This window comes from Microcaecilia unicolor, chromosome 5 (genome assembly GCF_901765095.1).
Source record: "Microcaecilia unicolor chromosome 5, aMicUni1.1, whole genome shotgun sequence".
Classification (NCBI taxonomy): Eukaryota; Metazoa; Chordata; class Amphibia; order Gymnophiona; family Siphonopidae; genus Microcaecilia; species Microcaecilia unicolor.
In genome coordinates, this window is record NC_044035.1 from 250957474 (window position 1) to 250975588 (window position 18115).

Genomic DNA, 18115 nt, shown 5'->3' on the forward strand with positions numbered 1-18115 from the left:
TGGGGATAAGAGGAATTGTAGTTTTATTGATAGTATGAATTTAATAAAGTAAACTTTATTAACTAGTTTCCATAGTGTAAAACCCTTTCCCCCATAGTTTTAAATTTGAACTTTCTGCCCTAGTCTTTCTTGCCCGCTGCTGGCGCTGACCCTTCTGCTGCTACATCACTCTTAAAAAATGGCTGCCGAGACTTCCAGCGGTGGCCTCGTGAGACTTCCGCTGGAGTCTTGCGAGGCCGCCCTTGTAAGTCTTGGCAGCCATTTTAAAGATGATGTGGCAGCGGGAGGGTCAGCGCTGGTAGTGGGCAGGAAAGACAGGATCTTTCCTGTCCCGAAGAATCCACTAGACCACCAAGGTAGCTGCCTTCAGGTATGTGCTGGGACTCTGTAGCTCGGGAGGAGCAGGTAGGAGGCCTGGAGTAGGTGGGGTGGGGACCGTAGGGAGGATACTGCTAAAAAAAAAAAAGAAAAATTTTCAAACATGCTGGCTTGTGCATACGGATGTACACAGAGGAAGTATAATAATGGAATAACTTTTCATAGATAGAGTAGTAATTTGTTATAAATCATAAATCGTAATCAGTGTGTCATTTGGTGGGACTGGTTATAGGGACACCCTAACCCTGTTATATTGGTGCAGAGATTTGTTTTTCTCCTGGTAAAGGGCTTCTAAAACAGACATCATGTTATGAGAATCAGGTGCTCAACGTTCGGAGTTTCTATCTATTTATTTACTTATTTATGGCATTTTATCCCACATTAAACATGAATTAGATTGGAACCTGGGAGCATTAACATTTGTTTTTCCTGGAGAGAGTAATGCATTGCCCCCCTCCCCCAGGCTCCCTCTCCCTGGGTATAGCCAGCTCTGCAATATGGGGGGGAAGGTGGCACAGAGGTCGACCATGGAGCGAGCCTGTGAAAATTTACCAGCACACCACTGCTAATATCTTAACAAATTTTAATTAAACAACTCAATAACACTAAGATGCAGATGGCAGTCCAGCAGTGAGAGAGGTGCTTTCCAGTCTTTTGCATTGAGCATCACAAGTATGATTATCTCCCAGTTGGAGAGAGGTTATATGTGTGTGTGCTCGATGTAAAGAGCTCCTAGCTGTCAGGGAACAAGTCCGTTTTCTGGAGGCTAGAGTAACAGACTTGGGGGAGCTGAGGGAGACAGAGAGGCACATACAGGGACATTATAGAGAAGTCCCACCGCCAGTCTGCAGCACCTGTGCTGCCTTGTAGGAGGTCTCCTAAAAGGAGAGCATCACCCTGGTGATGTAGGAAGTAATCCTGTAGCCAGGACCTGCCCACCAGGGGATGCAGTGTCCTCTCATATTGAGAATGTATCTCCTGGAACTTTTACCCAGGATAGAAGGGTTAGGACAGCTGTTGTAGTTGGTGGTTCGATCATTAGGCGTGTTGATAGCTGGATGGCTGGTAAATGTGAGGATCGTCTGGTCACTTGCCTGCCTGGTGCAAAGGTGGTGGATTTCACATGTTACCTAGATAGGATTTTAGATATTGCTGGGGAGGAACCTGCTGTCTTGATACTTGTGGGTACCAGTAAGTTAGGAAAATATGGGAGAGAAGTTTTCGTAGCCAAATTTAGGTTCTTAGGTAGAAAGCTGACATCCAGATCCTCCAGAGTAGCATTTTTGTAAATGCTCCCCATTTATCTATAAATTTATGAGGGAGAGCAAATTTCAAAATAACCTTATTCCAATAATAAGCAAGGTTAAGATATTACCATCAACCATCACATACATCATAATAATACCAACCATCACATCTTAATAATACACTAATCCTGTTAAATTCCTGGTGGTACTTCTTCATGGTCACTAGTACTGGGTCTTTCATAACTCAGTGTCAATTCCTCTACATGTGCTGGATCCAAAAATACGTGGAGGCAAAGTTTCAAAGCACTTAGACTTACAAAGTTACGTAGTAACCTATGGAACTTTTTAAGTCTAAGTGCTTTGAAAATGATCCCCATAATCTTGACCCTGAAATTTGCTAAAACATTTTTGAGGACATTTCATGAAGAAACTCCATACTTAGGGCCAAATCCCAAGATACAGCTTAGCTGATTTATTCTAAATACAAAAATAATTAATCACAGTGTATTATCTCTGTCTGAAGTCAGCAAAAAGGAAGCCGCCAAAGTGGCCCCATTGCTGGGTTTCTCTATCAAAGATTCCAGTTGCATAGCCAACTTCAAGGTGATATAATCAATTCCAACCCCATCAACGGCTACTCTCCTCTCCTCTTTTTTTAAAATTCTGTATTTATATTTCTTTTAACAATTCCAAAAACATATCTTGTACAGAAATAAGAAGATTATATTCACAATATTGTAACGAAGAACATATTAATATGTTATTGAAAACAGGTTATAATCATCTTGTATTAGTCCACAATATTGGGGGAGAGACAAGGCACAATATAAGGCAAAATCAACATTTAAATTTACATTCGGAGACCTTGAAGGGAGATTCACAGGATTATATAATTTACAATTAAGGAGTAGTTGTCAAAACCATTTCTGAGTTTGAAAGTGGAGTGATTACTTTCTTAGAATCTAAGAAAGAATTTAAATGTAATGGATCAAAGAAAATATATATTCACTGAGTTCAGTTTCACAACACACTTACATGGAAAAATTCAACATAATATGCTTTAGAGATTGTTAGGAGACATGAGGAATCCATATGTAAGATATTACTAAAATATTGCTTAAGCATCTCCAAAGGAGAAAAAAATTTACTATAGGAAAAATTGAGAAAATGTAAATTGTTGTAGCAACCCCCCTCACTAGGGCCAAGTGGGAAGACTGAGTGGATTCTAACAGATCATGGGATTGAATCTTCTTAACATTTCTAATTTCATCTGCCCTATTTTAACTAATGACACAGTAAAAGTCTCCTCAAATAACCAAAGGAGCTTTAGTGAATTGCCTATTATGCCAGACAGGAATTGTAGCTGTCCTTTTTTGGGGACATTTGCATTACCTAAACATATATTACACCCAAAATTTCAAATGGTAAATACCTAGAATCAGAAACCCTACACGTTTCAGTTTCCATAAAAGACTGCACTGCCTAATTTATTTCTCCAAGTCTTATTTTCTGCTGTTAAGTGTTTTCTTAAGTAACAGTAATTTTTAACCACCTTTGTCTAAGTATTTTGATACCTGTTTCTTGAAAATGTTATAGGCTTAACATTTGATGAGCGAGATATTGTTGAAGGAGCTTTTCGTCAAGGGATTATTCGAGTTCTGGCTGCCACCTCCACACTGTGCTCTGGTGTGAATCTGCCTGCACGGCGAGTAATCATCAGGACTCCAATTTTCAATGGTCGAATCCTGGATATTTTGACATACAAGCAAATGGCAGGTAGAGCTGGCAGAAAGGGAGTTGATACAGAAGGTAAGTGGAACCCTTGGGCACAATGTCTTCTTTTTATAGATCTGTATGACACCATGTGAAAAGGAACAGTTAGGCTATTGGTGGTTATTGTAATGGATTCTTTTTAATAGAAAACTGCCACCAAATTGTTCTATAATTATGAATACAGTATCATGCATATGGAAAACAAAAGCAGCATTTTTGCAAACTGAAAATATTATCTGTCTCAGTACAAACCCCAGCAGTCATGATCTCTGGGTTATTGGTTCAAATCTCAAAATGCAAATTCCAACCTCTGGGCATGAGCTTTAGAACATACAATTTTCCATACTGGGTCAGACCAAAGGTCCATCAAGCCCAGTATTTTGTTTTCATCTGACCAATCTAGGTCACAAGTATATGGACAGGATCAGAAAAAATAGATTCCATGCTGCTTAACTGAGGAATAAGCAGTGAATTTCCCCAAGTCTGCTGTAATGTTTCCAAGTACTGTTTTATGCTTAGGTCAGTCAGATTGTTTTTGAGCCCTCCTCTCTTTGTATCCACCTCACTTTAGTAGTCTCTAGACTGGATTATTGTAATTCCCTGTATCGGTGTTTGCCTATTATCTACCTAAGGGGTCCTTTTACAAAGGCACCCTAGCTGTTTTAGCGCGCACTAAAATTAAGTGTGGTCTAAACGCTAGAGGTGCCTATATATTCCTATGGGCATCTCTAGTGTTTAGTGCACTCATTAGTGTGCACTAAAAATGCTACCGCACCTTTGTAAAAGACACCCTAAGAGAGTCTTTAATTAGTATAAGTATTTTTAGGTTACTCTTTGGTCTAAAAAAATGTAAGCATATTCAGGGTTGTTTTCTACAAATTTCCAAAAGGATGTTTTGACAACTGGTTAAAATTGAATGCAGAAAAGACAGTAATGCTATCTGTTAATCTGTTAATGGAATAATTTATCTTTTCCTTTAACCCATCCTACCTTAGAAGGCAAAACCATCACTCTACAGCAGTCTATCAAGAGTTTGGGAGTTTGGTTGGATTCAGATTTAAATGGTGACTTTTATATTAAGAAACTGACCCCCGCTATTTAATCTTAAATTTTTGCATCGGGTTCGTTCATATTTTTTTTATTGATGATTTGTAGAAGCTGGTTCAGGCTTCTTTTTGTTTTTGAAGATTGACTACTGTCAAACTTCCAAATCTTTAACAAGACTTCAGCTACTTCAAAATATTGCAGCCCAATTAATTCTTCACTCAATGTCACAGCTGAACACTATAACAAGCACTATTATTGTCAATGATGTCCATTAAGGAGCAACTCCCCTCCCTCAGCACTCCTCAATTCCTTTCCCAGCAGTGGCCTGGCCCCTCTCACCTCCATAAACAGTAGTTTCTCTCCTTTCTTAATTTTGAACTCCGCCTGGGCCTTCACCTCTTCCCCTTTCCAAGAAGAGGACACCGCCAGACCTCAGTCTGCTGCTGGCACCAGCCACTGCCCTCCAATTTCCCGTTGCGGCTTCCTGAACCCTCAACAGCTCTCCGTTCGTGCTTTTCTGAGTTCGCCGCTCCCGCCCATCTGTTCCAGCCGCTCCACACTCCCGTGCTCATCTGTCCGCTGCACCCGCCACGTGCCGGCGCAATTTTCTCCCCGAACCTCTCCGTTCTCCGCTCCAATTTCTTCACTGCACCATCTCCCGACCGCTCACCTCTTCATCTGCCAGCTTTCAGGGGGTAAGTGCGGTCAGACACCACCGTGTATTTAATTCACTGCTCCGGAGGGACTAGAGACATGTCCTCCTATTCCGGCGCCATCTTGGATTCTCCCTTGTTTTTAAGATCTTGAATGGATTCTGTCCCAGAATATTTTTCAATTTTGATCTCTGTTTTGATTTTCCAGATATACTACTAGGTTTATGCATATGAGTAAATTACAGTTTCCTTTATGTTTCAACGGTTTTTATTGAAAACAGTGTACATTTTTGTCAACATCAAATATTCAATATGTACAACCAATCATGTAATTTCCTTCTATTCGACCATCAAACCGATTGAGCCCACTGTTTTCACTTTTTTATTCTGTTTCTCCAATCCCCCCTCCCTTTCCCTGTTTCCCCTACCCCCTAACATTCCCCCCCCCCTCTGTTAACCCTCCTATTCTCTCCCTCCCCCCCGGAAAACTCACAATCATTTTAAAGAGGAACTGACCCACCCTCAACTTCAATATAGTGTTTACAGCACATTAAGCACAAAACCCTTACCCTTAGCTGATAGGGTATCTATATATTTTCCCCAGATCTTCAAAAACTGATTCTTTCGTTTTGGGGATCCCCTGGCTTCTCTTGCCTCCCACATCAGAAGCTGGTGCACCATATTCCGCCAGTGCCAAAATTCTGGTACAGCCTCCGAGGTCCAATTTTGAAGTATACATTTCTTTGCCAGAAGACATCCCTTACGAAAAAATAGTGTTTCCTCTGAGGTATTCCCTCTAAATGACCCATAGATATCCAGTAACATCTGTGAGGGGGTTCCTATTATTTCACAAGACAGCAGGTTTGACAGATAGTTGGCCACTTTGGACCAGAAGCCCTGTATGGCTTCACAGCTCCAAAATGCGTGGTAGAATGTGTTTTCTGTGATTTTGCATCGCAAGCATATTGCATTTTGTGTTCCCCCAAATTTTGCTAGTTGAACTTGTGTAAAGTAGGCTCTATGAAGTACCCGAAATGCACATTCCCGATATTGGGCTCCACTAACCAAGTTTGCAATACCCTTCACTTGTCTATTAATGTCCCAGTTGGGGAGGGCTATTCCCAAATCTTTCTCCCACCGTTCTTTAACTATTTTCAAGTCTTTATTCATCCCCACTGACCCTAATGCCTTATACACTTCAGAGACTGAGGGTTCAGTATCCGAAATTTCCTCAAAGAATTCTTTCAACTTGGACCCTGATTTTTGTCTCAATTTCTCCCCATCTAAAGAATGTATAAAATGTTTCAGCTGGCAATAAGCAAAAGTGTCCCCCCATTGCATCGGCTCATTACCCAGTATTTGTTCTCGCGGTTTTATCTGCCCCTCAGCTCCCATTATGTTTTCCAAATACATTATTCCTCTTTCCTCCCATCTTTTAAATACTGGATTCTCCAAGCCTGATACAAATTTAGGGTTCCCCCGAATGGTCATTAATTCCGTAACTTCAGTATCCACTTCCAGACATTTTCCCAAAAACTGCCACGCCTCACGCAGCGGCATCAACAACAAACTTCGACTTAGATATCTAGGGATCAAAGCTTTTTCCACTTGCAACAATGACACCAAACGATATGGAGCATAGAATGCCTCTTCCATTTCTAGGGGGGTGTAATTATTCGATTCAAAAAGCCAATCTCTAATATGTCTCAGTAAACATGCCATGTTATATAGTTTCACATTAGGCAAGCCTAGTCCCCCCCTGTGACCAGCCCCCCCATAGCAGCTGGAATTTCATTTTCGCCTTTTTGTTCGCCCAGCAAAATCTCATTACCAGTCTGTAAAACTTTGTCAGATCTTTGTTCAGCAACCTAAGGGGAAGGGTTTGCATGACGTATAGCCAGCGAGGGAGAATTACCATACGTATAAGCCCCAAACGACCTATCAAAGAGAGTGGCAATGCTTCCCATTTTTCCAGCTGTTGTTTAGTTTGTGCCAGAAGTTGTTTTATATTAAGTTTATAAAGGTCCCTAGTCTTCGTTGATAGCAAGATTCCTAAATAGCGGAAGTGTCCCCCTGCCCACCGCAACGGAAAGATCCCTGGCCAGTTTCTATTCAGCTCTTCATCAGCAGCCAGTGCCTCTGACTTTTCCAGATTTAACTTTAGACCAGAGAAATCCCCAAATTCTTGAAATGCTTCTAATAGAGCTGGTAACGATGTCTCTGGTCTCGTGATCACAACTAACAAGTCATCAGCAAATGCTGCCAATTTGAATTTTACAGTACCCAAGGTTACACCATGAATTTCTGCATTGGAATATACCTCTCTTATCAGTGGGTCCAAATACAATGCAAACAATAACGGTGACAAGGGGCAACCTTGACGAGTTCCTCTCTCTATCCTCACATTTTCTGAACAATTACCGTTCACCATCACTCTCGCTTTTGGCGAGGTGTAAAGAGATTTAACCGCTCCCAAAAACCATCCATCAAATCCGTATTTTCCCATTACTGTGAACAGAAACTCCCATTTCACACGGTCAAAGGCCTTTTCTGCATCAAAGCTTACTATGAGTGCAGATCTATTTGCCCTACCAATCTGTTCCAAAGAGATTAGAATCCGCCTGAGATTCTTAGATACAGCTCGGCCCTTAACAAAACCCACCTGTGCTTCATGCACCAGTCTTGGCAACACCCGACTCATTCTGTTTGCCAGTATCTTTGCAAAAATTTTTACTTCACAGTTTAATAGTGATATGGGTCTATAAGACTCAGGTAAAGTCACATCTCTCTTGGGTTTCGGGATTAATATGATACGAGCTATATTCAGTTGGTCTGGCAGTGACCCCTTCTCCACCCATTCATTATATGCTTCCACCATTGGTGGCAGAATGGTCTCTCCCATCAATTTATAAAACTCTATCTTCAAACCATCCGGTCCAGGAGTTTTCCCTGATTGACTACTTCCAATGGCCCATCCCACCTCATCACTAGATATAGGGGCATTGAGCTGGTCTCTCTCCCCATCCGTCAGTCTCGGAGAATCCAGATTGTCTAAATATAAAGTACTGTCAAGGCCTGAATTATCCCTTTCTGCATATAATTGCTGATAGAAGTTTTGGAAAATATCTCGGATTTCCGCGTCTGAATGGCATAGTTTACCTGTCTGATCCTTCAAGGCTGCTACTATGCGGGTAGCCTGTTTCTGAGCTATAAGTCGCGCCATCATCTTCCCACCCTTGCCCCCAAATTTGTATAATTGAAATTTATAGTAGGTTTGTGATTTCACCTCACGTTCATGGATCAGTGTGTTTAGCGTTACCTGTGCCCCTAGGAGCTCCTTTCTAGTGTGAACGTTTGGATTTTCACCAAGTCTTTTCCGTAAGGTACGGATCTGGGCCTCTAATCTCAAAATTTCTTTGTCCCTAGCTTTTTTAAAATGACTGACATAGCTGATCATTTCTCCCCTCATGACAGCCTTGGCTGCTTCCCAATACGAGGAGGCACTCTCAACTGAATATTCGTTAGTAGCTTTATATTCAGCCCACTTAGCCAACAATCCCTCTTTAAAGCCTATATCTCTGACTAAATAACTCGGAAAAGACCACCATCTCATTTTCTCTTCCATCCCCAATGGTTGCCAATTCACCCATACTTCTGCGTGATCTGAAATGGCGTAGGGTCCTATTCTCGACTCTCTAACCCCTCCCAACAGTGATCGAGACATCAGTATGTAATCTATCCTCGATTGGGTATTATGCGCCCTTGATATATGAGTATAGTCCCTATCTTGCGGATGTAACACTCTCCATACATCTAGCAGGTCCAATACAGTGCAAAGATTGGGTAGCCCTCTCGAGGGCCAGTGTCTTAGCGTGGGCGGAGGCTGAGATTTATCCAGTTCTGGGTCACACACCATGTTAAAGTCCCCTCCTAGGATTAATGGGATGGGGTCTACTGCAGTAAGCATGTCCACCAGACTTCTGTAAAATTGAGCCTCAAATTGATTGGGAGCATATATGCTGCCTAGTAGTACCTGCTGTCTTGCTATTATCGCCTTACCAAAAACATAGCGCCCCTCTTGATCTTTAGTCACGTCACTCAGTTCTGTCACCAGCCCTTTCCTGATTAGAATAGCCACTCCTCCCTTTTTCCCTTTAGCTGGCGAAGCTACACACTTTCCTACCCACCACCTAGCCAGCTTTTCATGTTCTTTATCCGAGAGATGTGTTTCTTGTAAAAGAGCTATGTCAGCTTGAATTCTTTGCAGATATTTCAAAATTTTTGATCTTTTAATGGGTGAATTAATACCACCCACATTCCATGTTACAATTTTAATCATTTAAGGAACATAAAAGCATCCTATTTGCCATTGAAACCTTTTATCTTCCGAAAGAGGCCACCCCAGCCCATGACCCCTCTCAGATACCTCTGTGTGCTGTAAATTAATGTGTTCCAATTCCTCTTTACCTCTATAGTGTTCATATTTTCCCTTTGAGTTTTCCTTCCTATGAAAATCTGAGTCCCCTTCCCTTAAAGCCCCCCTTCTCCTCCCATATCCCCCTCCCCATCTCCTTTTATTGTCCCTGCTAATTCCCCCCAAGGAATTTAGTCACGTTCGACTCCCCCCCCTTGTTATTCCCCGCTCCTTAAACCGGTTTAAATTGTACTCTCATTTTACATGTAAGAGCCTCTATATTCCTTTTATCTCCTTTTTCCCCAGATTTAAAGTTTACAGCTTTCCCATATGTTATCCCGCAAATATACCCAAATCGGGTGAACTTTCTACAATTTCCTATAACTGTCAAGCAAATTTACTATTTCAACCATTCTTAGATTATTCTCTTAATTCTGTTAAACTTCAATGAAGTGCGGAAGTATATACAACAAAAACATTTATCTCAACTCTCTTCCGCATATCATCATATCTTCATACATAGGCTTGGCTCCCAACTTTAACAGACTGTGTTTCTCCTCCCTGGTATTGGATCAATCAACCAATCTGCTAATTAAACCGTTTGTTCTGTAAAAACTCTGCAAAGCTGGAGAGTTTAATTTCTGATCTCCTTAGTCCTCTTATAATAGTTCCTTTCTCTCCTGTTTCTCTCCAAGCTGCTTCTCCAAAGCCTTTTGATCAGTCCCACTAATGTGTCAACTTCTATTATATTTCAGACTTGCCAACACCCCACTGGGACAATATAGTTACAAACAATACTTCTATGGAGCTCCAATTCGTTTCTCCCTTGTTTTTTAATTCGTATCCCAATGCTCCTCTTTTGCCCAGGGGTCATCAGCAGACCATACTTCTAAACTTACTTAAGTTATTCTGCGTATTGTAATTGTCCGCTGCTTGCCGCCAAAAGAAGCAATTCTTTACTTGAATAACTTTCAATTACAACTTGTGCCGTTCGTTACCTTATTCATCTCTCGTCTGCAGCAGTTGTTTTACAAAGTCTTGTGCTGCTTGTGTTGTTTCATAGGTTTTCGTCATAGACTGATGGGTTACCCGTAGTTTCGCCGGGTATAGCAAGGTAAATTTAACCTTATGTTGAATTAATTGGGAGCAAATTGGTGAAAAGCTCCTTCTCTTCGCCGCAACTGCCGCCGAGTAGTCCTGGAAGCAAAGGATTTTTTGGTTGTTATATTTAAGAGCCATACCTCCTCTCATAGCTTGCAATATCGCTGTTTTTTGAACAAAATTCAGGAAACGGCAGATAACTATTCTGGGTCTGGCGTCACCCGCTCTCTGCATCCCCATGCGATGTGCTCTTTCAATTTGCAACGGGCCCAGCTCTGTGCTCAATTTTAGCTCTTTCGTCAGCCATGTTTCAAGAAAAGTCCGTAGGTCTTTATCGCTGATTTCTTCGGGGAGCCCCACGAAGCACAGGTTATTACGTCGGGATCTGTTTTCTAGATCCTCGAGTTTCTCAGCTTGATCTTCTACCAGCTTTTGAAGTTTAGCATATTTTTCCTCTACGACTCCTGTACGATCTTCCAGGGCCCCCGTGCGTTGTTGGTGCGCTACAAGGTCTTGGCTCAATTGCGCCATATGATTTTGTAATCCCTCCAGTTTTGAATTTAAGCCTTCCAGTTTTTTATCTAGGATCGCCTCCATCGCGGTCGTCACCTCTCCCACAATCTCTGCTGCCCACGCTGACCTGACCGCAGAGGTTGGCGGGCTCGCTGGGGCCGCCATTTTGTCTTCCAGCGCTTTACTCTTATCTCTGTCTTTTTTTTAGCGATTTCGCCGTCATAATTGCTATCAATTTCTCTTTCGGCCGCAGAATCTTTATGCGTCAGCTTTCCGCTAGCAATTTTGGTTCACCCCGTCTTGTTTCTGGAGTTAATTCGATGGGAATTACAAGGAGGTACCTGGAGCTAGTCTAGCATCGACCGCTCCGGTACATAGCGTCACGTGACCCCCCACAGTTTCCTTTATATTTAAAACCTTACTTGGTCTCTACAACTAAAGGACTATTTACATTGGCAGTGGTCCCTATTTGGAATTCCTTGCGTACATCTATTCAAACTGACACTAATCATCTGAGATTTAGGAAATTACTCAAGTCTTGTTTTTTTTTTTCCCTAAATATTATTCTTGAATCATTGTAGTACATTACCTGAATTTCTTGGATTTGATTTTTATTATATGTAATTTCTTTTCTTTCGTGAACCGTTCCGAACTTCTAGGTGTGGAAATGTTATATAAGATCTTCTATGTTAGTGTTAAATATCACTTTATTTTTTCTCTCGGAACACTGGATTTCTGTCGCCTACAGAATCCCTTTAAAATATTTAATATCTCCCATCAGATCTTTTGTATCAATTTACCCCTGTTTCTTTCCAATTTGTTGATCCCATATCATCTCAGAGGACTTTCTTTCTCAACAGAATATTATGTCTGTCCCCATCTACTTGTACTTGGCACTACTAACTCTCTCTTTAAGAGCCCTTCAACTGTAACTACTCCCCTAACAAGGCTCATATATGGTTTTAACCTCCAACTTAACCATATATCATATAGAAATCATTCATATGTTTTTTATGTTTTTTATCACCTCAGCAGTGCACATGACCAACTTCACTCTTTTATTGGACATTCAACAGCACCCAAATCCTCACTGGCGATAATATTTTATTAAACTGTTTCTTCATTTACTTATTTAACTGTTCATTTTACTTTTTAATCTCTAAGTTACTTATAAGCAATACTTAACTTGCACTGAATGGTCAGACCAGGGGTTCAACAATGCCCGACATGCATGTTTCGCCCTAAAAGGCTGTGTCAAGGGCTCCCCTAAAAAATACATAAATATAAGTGCATTAAAACATCGTCTTTAAGGAGGCAGCACAGGTCCCATATTTTACAAATGCCCAGCTGTCTCCCCATACTATACCCCATATTTTTTTCTAAACCATACTTCCAACCTACCCTTAGCCGTTCTTAGTACCAGCCTCGCAATGTTTTCTTTCTGGATTTCCTCCTGCTAAGATGGCGACGGCTTCCTACTCTGTCCTTTTAGCTTCTCCTTCTCCTATATATATATAAGGAGCTACCTTAATGTAGTGGGGAATTGTGATTGGTCCATCAGACTCAGGGGGTGGAGACATCAATAGGAGAAGGAGAAGCTAAAAGGACAGAGTAGGAAGCCGTCGCCATCTTAGCAGGAGGAAATCCAGAAAGAAAACATTGCGAGGCTGGTACTAAGAACGGCTAAGGGTAGGTTGGAAGTATGGTTTAGAATAAAATATGGGGTATAGTATGGGGAGACAGCTGGGCATTTGTAAAATACGGGACCTGTGCTGCCTCCTTAAAGACGATGTTTTAATGCACTTATATTTATGTATTTTTTAGGGGAGCCCTTAACACAGCCTTTTAGGGCGAAACATGCATGTCGGGCATTGTTGGACCCCTGGTCTGACCGTTCAGTGCAAGTTAAGTATTGCTTATAAGTAACTTAGAGATTAAAAAGTAAAATGAACAGTTAAATAAGTAAATGAAGAAACAGTTTAATAAAATATTATCGCCAGTGAGGATTTGGGTGCTGTTGAATGTCCAATAAAAGAGTGAAGTTGGTCATGTGCACTGCTGAGGCGATAAAAAACATATGAATGATTTCTATATGATATATGGTTAAGGTGGAGGTTAAAACCATATATGTCCCCATCTACTGTCAAGTTCATATTGTATCAGATACTCTTGCTTTAGTGATTTTTGCCCCCTCCTTGAGGAATAGTCTTCCCTTAAGAAATTTAAAACCTCTCTCTTTAATCAGGTGGCAGTTGACATATCATGTGTTATTCCCTGCCATGATCCTTGTTTCTCTTATGTATTTGATTTGAATTTATTGTAATTGCTTTGTGTTTCCCAGTTTTGATGATTGGCTTCTGTTTTCTTGGACATAGAGAAATATACTGTGCCCCCTTGTTTTTTTTTGTTCACCTCCCCCACTTAGATCTTGCCTTTGATTTGCAGTATGTCAAATATATGTAAAATGAAACTTTTCCTACATAAACCATTAAGGTGGACTTGGGGAAATCTACTGCTTAAACCCAAACTATACTAACTGCTTTTACCACATCCTCCAGCAATGAATTCCAGAGCTTAATTATATGTTGCATGAAAAAAATATTTTCTTTGATTTACACACACAAACCTGCACACTGAAATAGTAATTATACATAAGTGTGCATACATGATCCCCTTTCTCCACCGTTACATGTCTGTACCCTGATCTTTGTTTACTGTTGCTCTTGCTTTGCGTTACAGGCCACTGAATTGACTCCCTGACAGCTACTGCTACATTCTATCTATCCATATGTCCCATCCACATTGATAACACCTGGATATGCCAAGCTGACTCCTTGACAGCTACTGCTGCTGTCTCTTTTAAAGGCCTCCCACATTGGTGATCCACCAGAGATTCTGAGCTGATTTACTGACTACTGCTGCTGCTATCTGTCTCTCTAAAAACCCCACCCACATTGATGATGCACCAGAGGTGATGAACTGACTCCATTACCTTTCCTTCTGCCGTCTGTCTCTCCAACAGGCTTGTCCACATTGGTAATGGACTGGAAGCACTGAGTCTGCTCCCTGACTGCTAGTATTGTGGTCTGTCGCTCCAAACACCTACACTGGCAGCATACCAGAGGTGCCATCAGCTGTTCTGATTTCAATTTTCTTCATAGCAGCACTTTTAGCTTTACTGCACTGTTAACAGTCTTATGTGTTCTGATCTTTGCTTACTTTTGCTTTTTGAGTTATAGGCATTGAGCCAACTCCCTGACTGCTAATACTGTTTTCTGTTACTCCAAAAGCCCTGCAGACATTGGTGACATGCCAGAGGTGATGTCAGCTGTTTATCTTTAAATTTTGTTCTAAAGCAGTGTTCATGCCATAGGCGCATTCTGAAGGTGTCGGCGAGGGAGAGCTTGTCAGTCCCCCACCTCCTCCCATGGGTCCAACCAGCACTTTACTCCCGCGTGACCCCCCCCCCCCCCCCCCAATATCATTCGAGGAGGTTTTGCTGGAGTCACTTTCCTGCAGCCAGCCGGTAGCAATTCACCAAGGCCGCCTCTGTGGCCTTCTTCCTGCTAAGTGCCGTCCTCTCTACTGAAACTTCCTGTTTGACGCTAAGCAGAAAGTTGCAGTAGAGAGGGCAGGACTTGACAGGAGGAAGACCACAGAGCTGGTCTGTGTGAATCGCTGACGCTGCCGGCTGACTTCAGAAAAGTGTAAGTGACTCCAATACCTGAGTCTTCAATACCCGCGGGAAGGAGAGGATTTTTTTTTACCACAGTAACAAGGCTTTGTACCATTCCTGTGGCGTGGTAAAAAGTTTTATACCTGCATCATGGTAATTTATTTTTTTTTTTGAGGGTTGCCGTTATGCTGTAACAGTAACTGTGTCATTCCCTAGTTCTAAGAAAGATAATACTAGAATTTGGCATAAGTGTATTCTACTTTTCCAATGATATTCTTTTAATTTTCTACACAGACCTTCATAACCCAGATTTAACTTGAGAATCATCTTGTCCTTAAACTTTCCAAAACTGTGGTATAAACCCATCTACATTATTTGCTTTTACCATTTCTCTGGCAAAGAGTTCCAGAGCTTAACTGTATACTGAGTGAAAAAAATACTTTCCTTTTCATCTTATACCAGACCAGTCCGTAATGACTGGGCTGTGTCCATCCACCAGCAGAAGGAAACAGAATACAAAATAGTCCCAAGTGATCCATCCCATAAAAGAGCAGTGCAGTTATAGAATGCTCAGTATTCTCTGTCTCCTAGCAGACAGTAGATAGCTTGTGCACAGCTTGTGCAGCTCTGTCTTGAAATCTCTCTGTCGACTCCTGTCTGTTTGTTCTGCATTACATTTGAGGGGTCTGCTGGTACAATTGTGCTCATTCCTGCCTGAAGATCTAATCTGAGCCTAGATGACACTTGGTTATGCCAGGTCCTTCATCTCCTAGCCAGGGTGATACCTGGTGGTGCCAGGTCCCTCCCCCCCCCCCCCCCCAGCTCCTCAATTGTGGGCAGCTATAAGAAGTGGAGTGAGGCTACAATTTAAGGTCTTTGGCTACTAAAAATGAGCTCTCCCTGGAAGTATCCACTTTCTCATATCTACCCACTGAGGTAAGTGATTACTCTTTTTTTTTTTCTGCTTATTAAAGAAACTCTCTTTTTCTGTTTGTTAAAGAAACACCAGAGTTTCAGCGACTTCTGAGGGCCTTTTATTTGATGCCTGATCCATTACTGTTTGGCAGGACTCTGTTCCTCTCAGAGCCATTCTGGTGCGTTTTTTTTTTTTTATTGCGAGGATATTAAGTGTGTGTTTTATAATTGGGTACACAGGTGTGCTATCCTTGGCTCCTAATGAATTTTGTTTTATCAGTAGGATCATTTTCTGCTCACTGTTCCTGGTTCTCCTCTGCTGTAACCGCTGCACTGTTACACTAGCAGCATTACTCTCTCTCTCTCTCTGGCTTTATTCTTTCCTGTTTGGGCAGAATTCCTTTTTATTGGCCACATTTTCTTGCCTCTTGTGTTCGGTTATTTGTTCTCTGTGACTTTCTCAGACTTTTTGTCTAGTTACAAGTAGTTCTTCGAGGACAAGCAGCATAATATTGTCACACTAGTAAAAGAGGCCCATTTCTGAGCAAATGAAACGGGCGCTAGCAAGGTTTTCGTCGCCAACACTCCCCGCTCCCTGCCCAACCCCTTCGTTGTTCTGCCATTGCTCTGCCCTGAACGTCATGACGTTTGACGCGAGGGCGGGGCCTGGAGCAATTTCCCAACACCCCCCCGCCTCCGTCCCTGTCAACCCCTTCGCTGTTGTGCCATCAAGGTTTTCTTCGCCAACACCCCACCTCCCTGTCTCCCTCCCTCCCTGCCAACCCCTTCGTTGTTCTGCCATTGCTCCGCCCTCAACGTCATGACGTTTGACACAAGGGCGGGGCCCCATGCGATTTCCCAACACCCCCCCCCCTCCCTGCCTCCCTCCCTGCCAACCCCTTCGTTGTTCTGCCATTGCTCCGCCCTCGAGGGCGGGGCCCGGAGCGATTTCGGTGGCTTCACCACCAAGAAACTTCGAACCCTGTTTGAAGGAAGTCAGTGGCATGGCTTCACTGACGTCACTGTCTTCAGAACGTTGAGGGTGAGTTTTATATATATAGATGGTTGACGTCATCCATAGAGCCTGCTGCAGACACTGTCAAGTGCACTGTCACTTTAAATCTTTGAGACAGTGCCTTCCTGCCCAATCCTCAAGCGCAGGTCCAGCAGTCTGTCATTTTTCTTGGAGCAGAGAGGTTGATTCTTTGATCTCTCCAGCGCGTAAAACCTTTGCCTTTTTGGTGCCTTCCCTTTTTCGGGACATTTTTTTTGTCATATTCTTCTATTTTCAGTATTAATTTATTCAATTTATACATTTTTCCAGTTATTTTCATTTTTTGATCTTCACTTACCTGGGAACCATCGACTATTTTTAGGTACACGACTACTTGAGCTCCTTGGCCATAGAGCCTTTTGACCTAGTGTTGGTTGTTTTTTCCTCCAATCAAGGGTGCCGAATAGCTTTAAGAAGTGTACTGTATACAGTAGGACTATTTTTAGACAGACTCCCATAGCTGGTGTGTTCATTGCTTAGGTCCAGAGCATTGAGGCATACAGTGTAACCTCTGCCTGGGCATGCAAGCACGGAACCTCAAAGCCCCGCAGAGTACAGCAAGAAATGTTGAGAAGCTCCAACATTGACTCGGTACAGCTTATGCTTAAGGACTCTTAAGTCCTCATCATTGCTGCTGCATGCATCAAGGGACCAGCAGTGTATAAAATCTAAGAATCACTCTCTTCCTCATACTTCCGATGAGCAATACTTTGAAGAGTCGGACTCAGACCTTTCCTGGGAGATGGATCAGGACCCACAGGACCTCTCAGCCGAGAAGTCCTATGGCATTACATCTGATCCCTCTCTGTCACCTGTGAGACATAGATGTCCTCTAGAGAGTATCTCTTTTCCTGGGTTTGTATGAGAGATGGCTCAAGCCATACCTTTTAAACTAGAAACAGAGGAAGAACCTTGTTCAGAACTTTTTGAAGTAATAGATTATCCTCCTCCTCTTAAGAAAAAGGATCATTGTTCCTTCATTCAATAATGAAGACTCCACTTACAGTTCAGGTAGCCCCAAAGAAAATTGATACAATGTATAGGATACAGAAATCCACTGGATTTGAGAACACAACTGTCCCACCATTCACTAGTTGTGGAATCTGCTTTAGATCACACTCGCAGTACAAGATCTCATGCTTCTGCTCCTCCAGGAAGAGAAGCTAGAACATTAGACTCTTCAGGCTTCAATGCTAACCAATCGGATACTGGATTGTCAACGTTATTCCACAATTTATTTAAAATCTCTAATACAGAGTACTCTATCCCAGAATTCTTTCCACCCGAAAAAGTGGAGGAATTCCACGGAAAACTTTTAGACTGTCATAAATATCTATCCAAACA

At 42.0% G+C, this 18115-nt stretch overlaps 1 protein-coding gene across 1 annotated transcript in view; it reads left to right on the plus strand.

Moving 5' to 3' along the window:
- POLQ (DNA polymerase theta) overlaps nucleotides 1-18115 on the plus strand; it is a 274424-nt gene that overhangs the window by 22038 nt on the left and 234271 nt on the right. Inside the window, 1 exon segment of the mRNA XM_030205030.1 lies at nucleotides 3222-3434. Coding sequence (XP_030060890.1) covers nucleotides 3222-3434 — 213 coding nt within the window.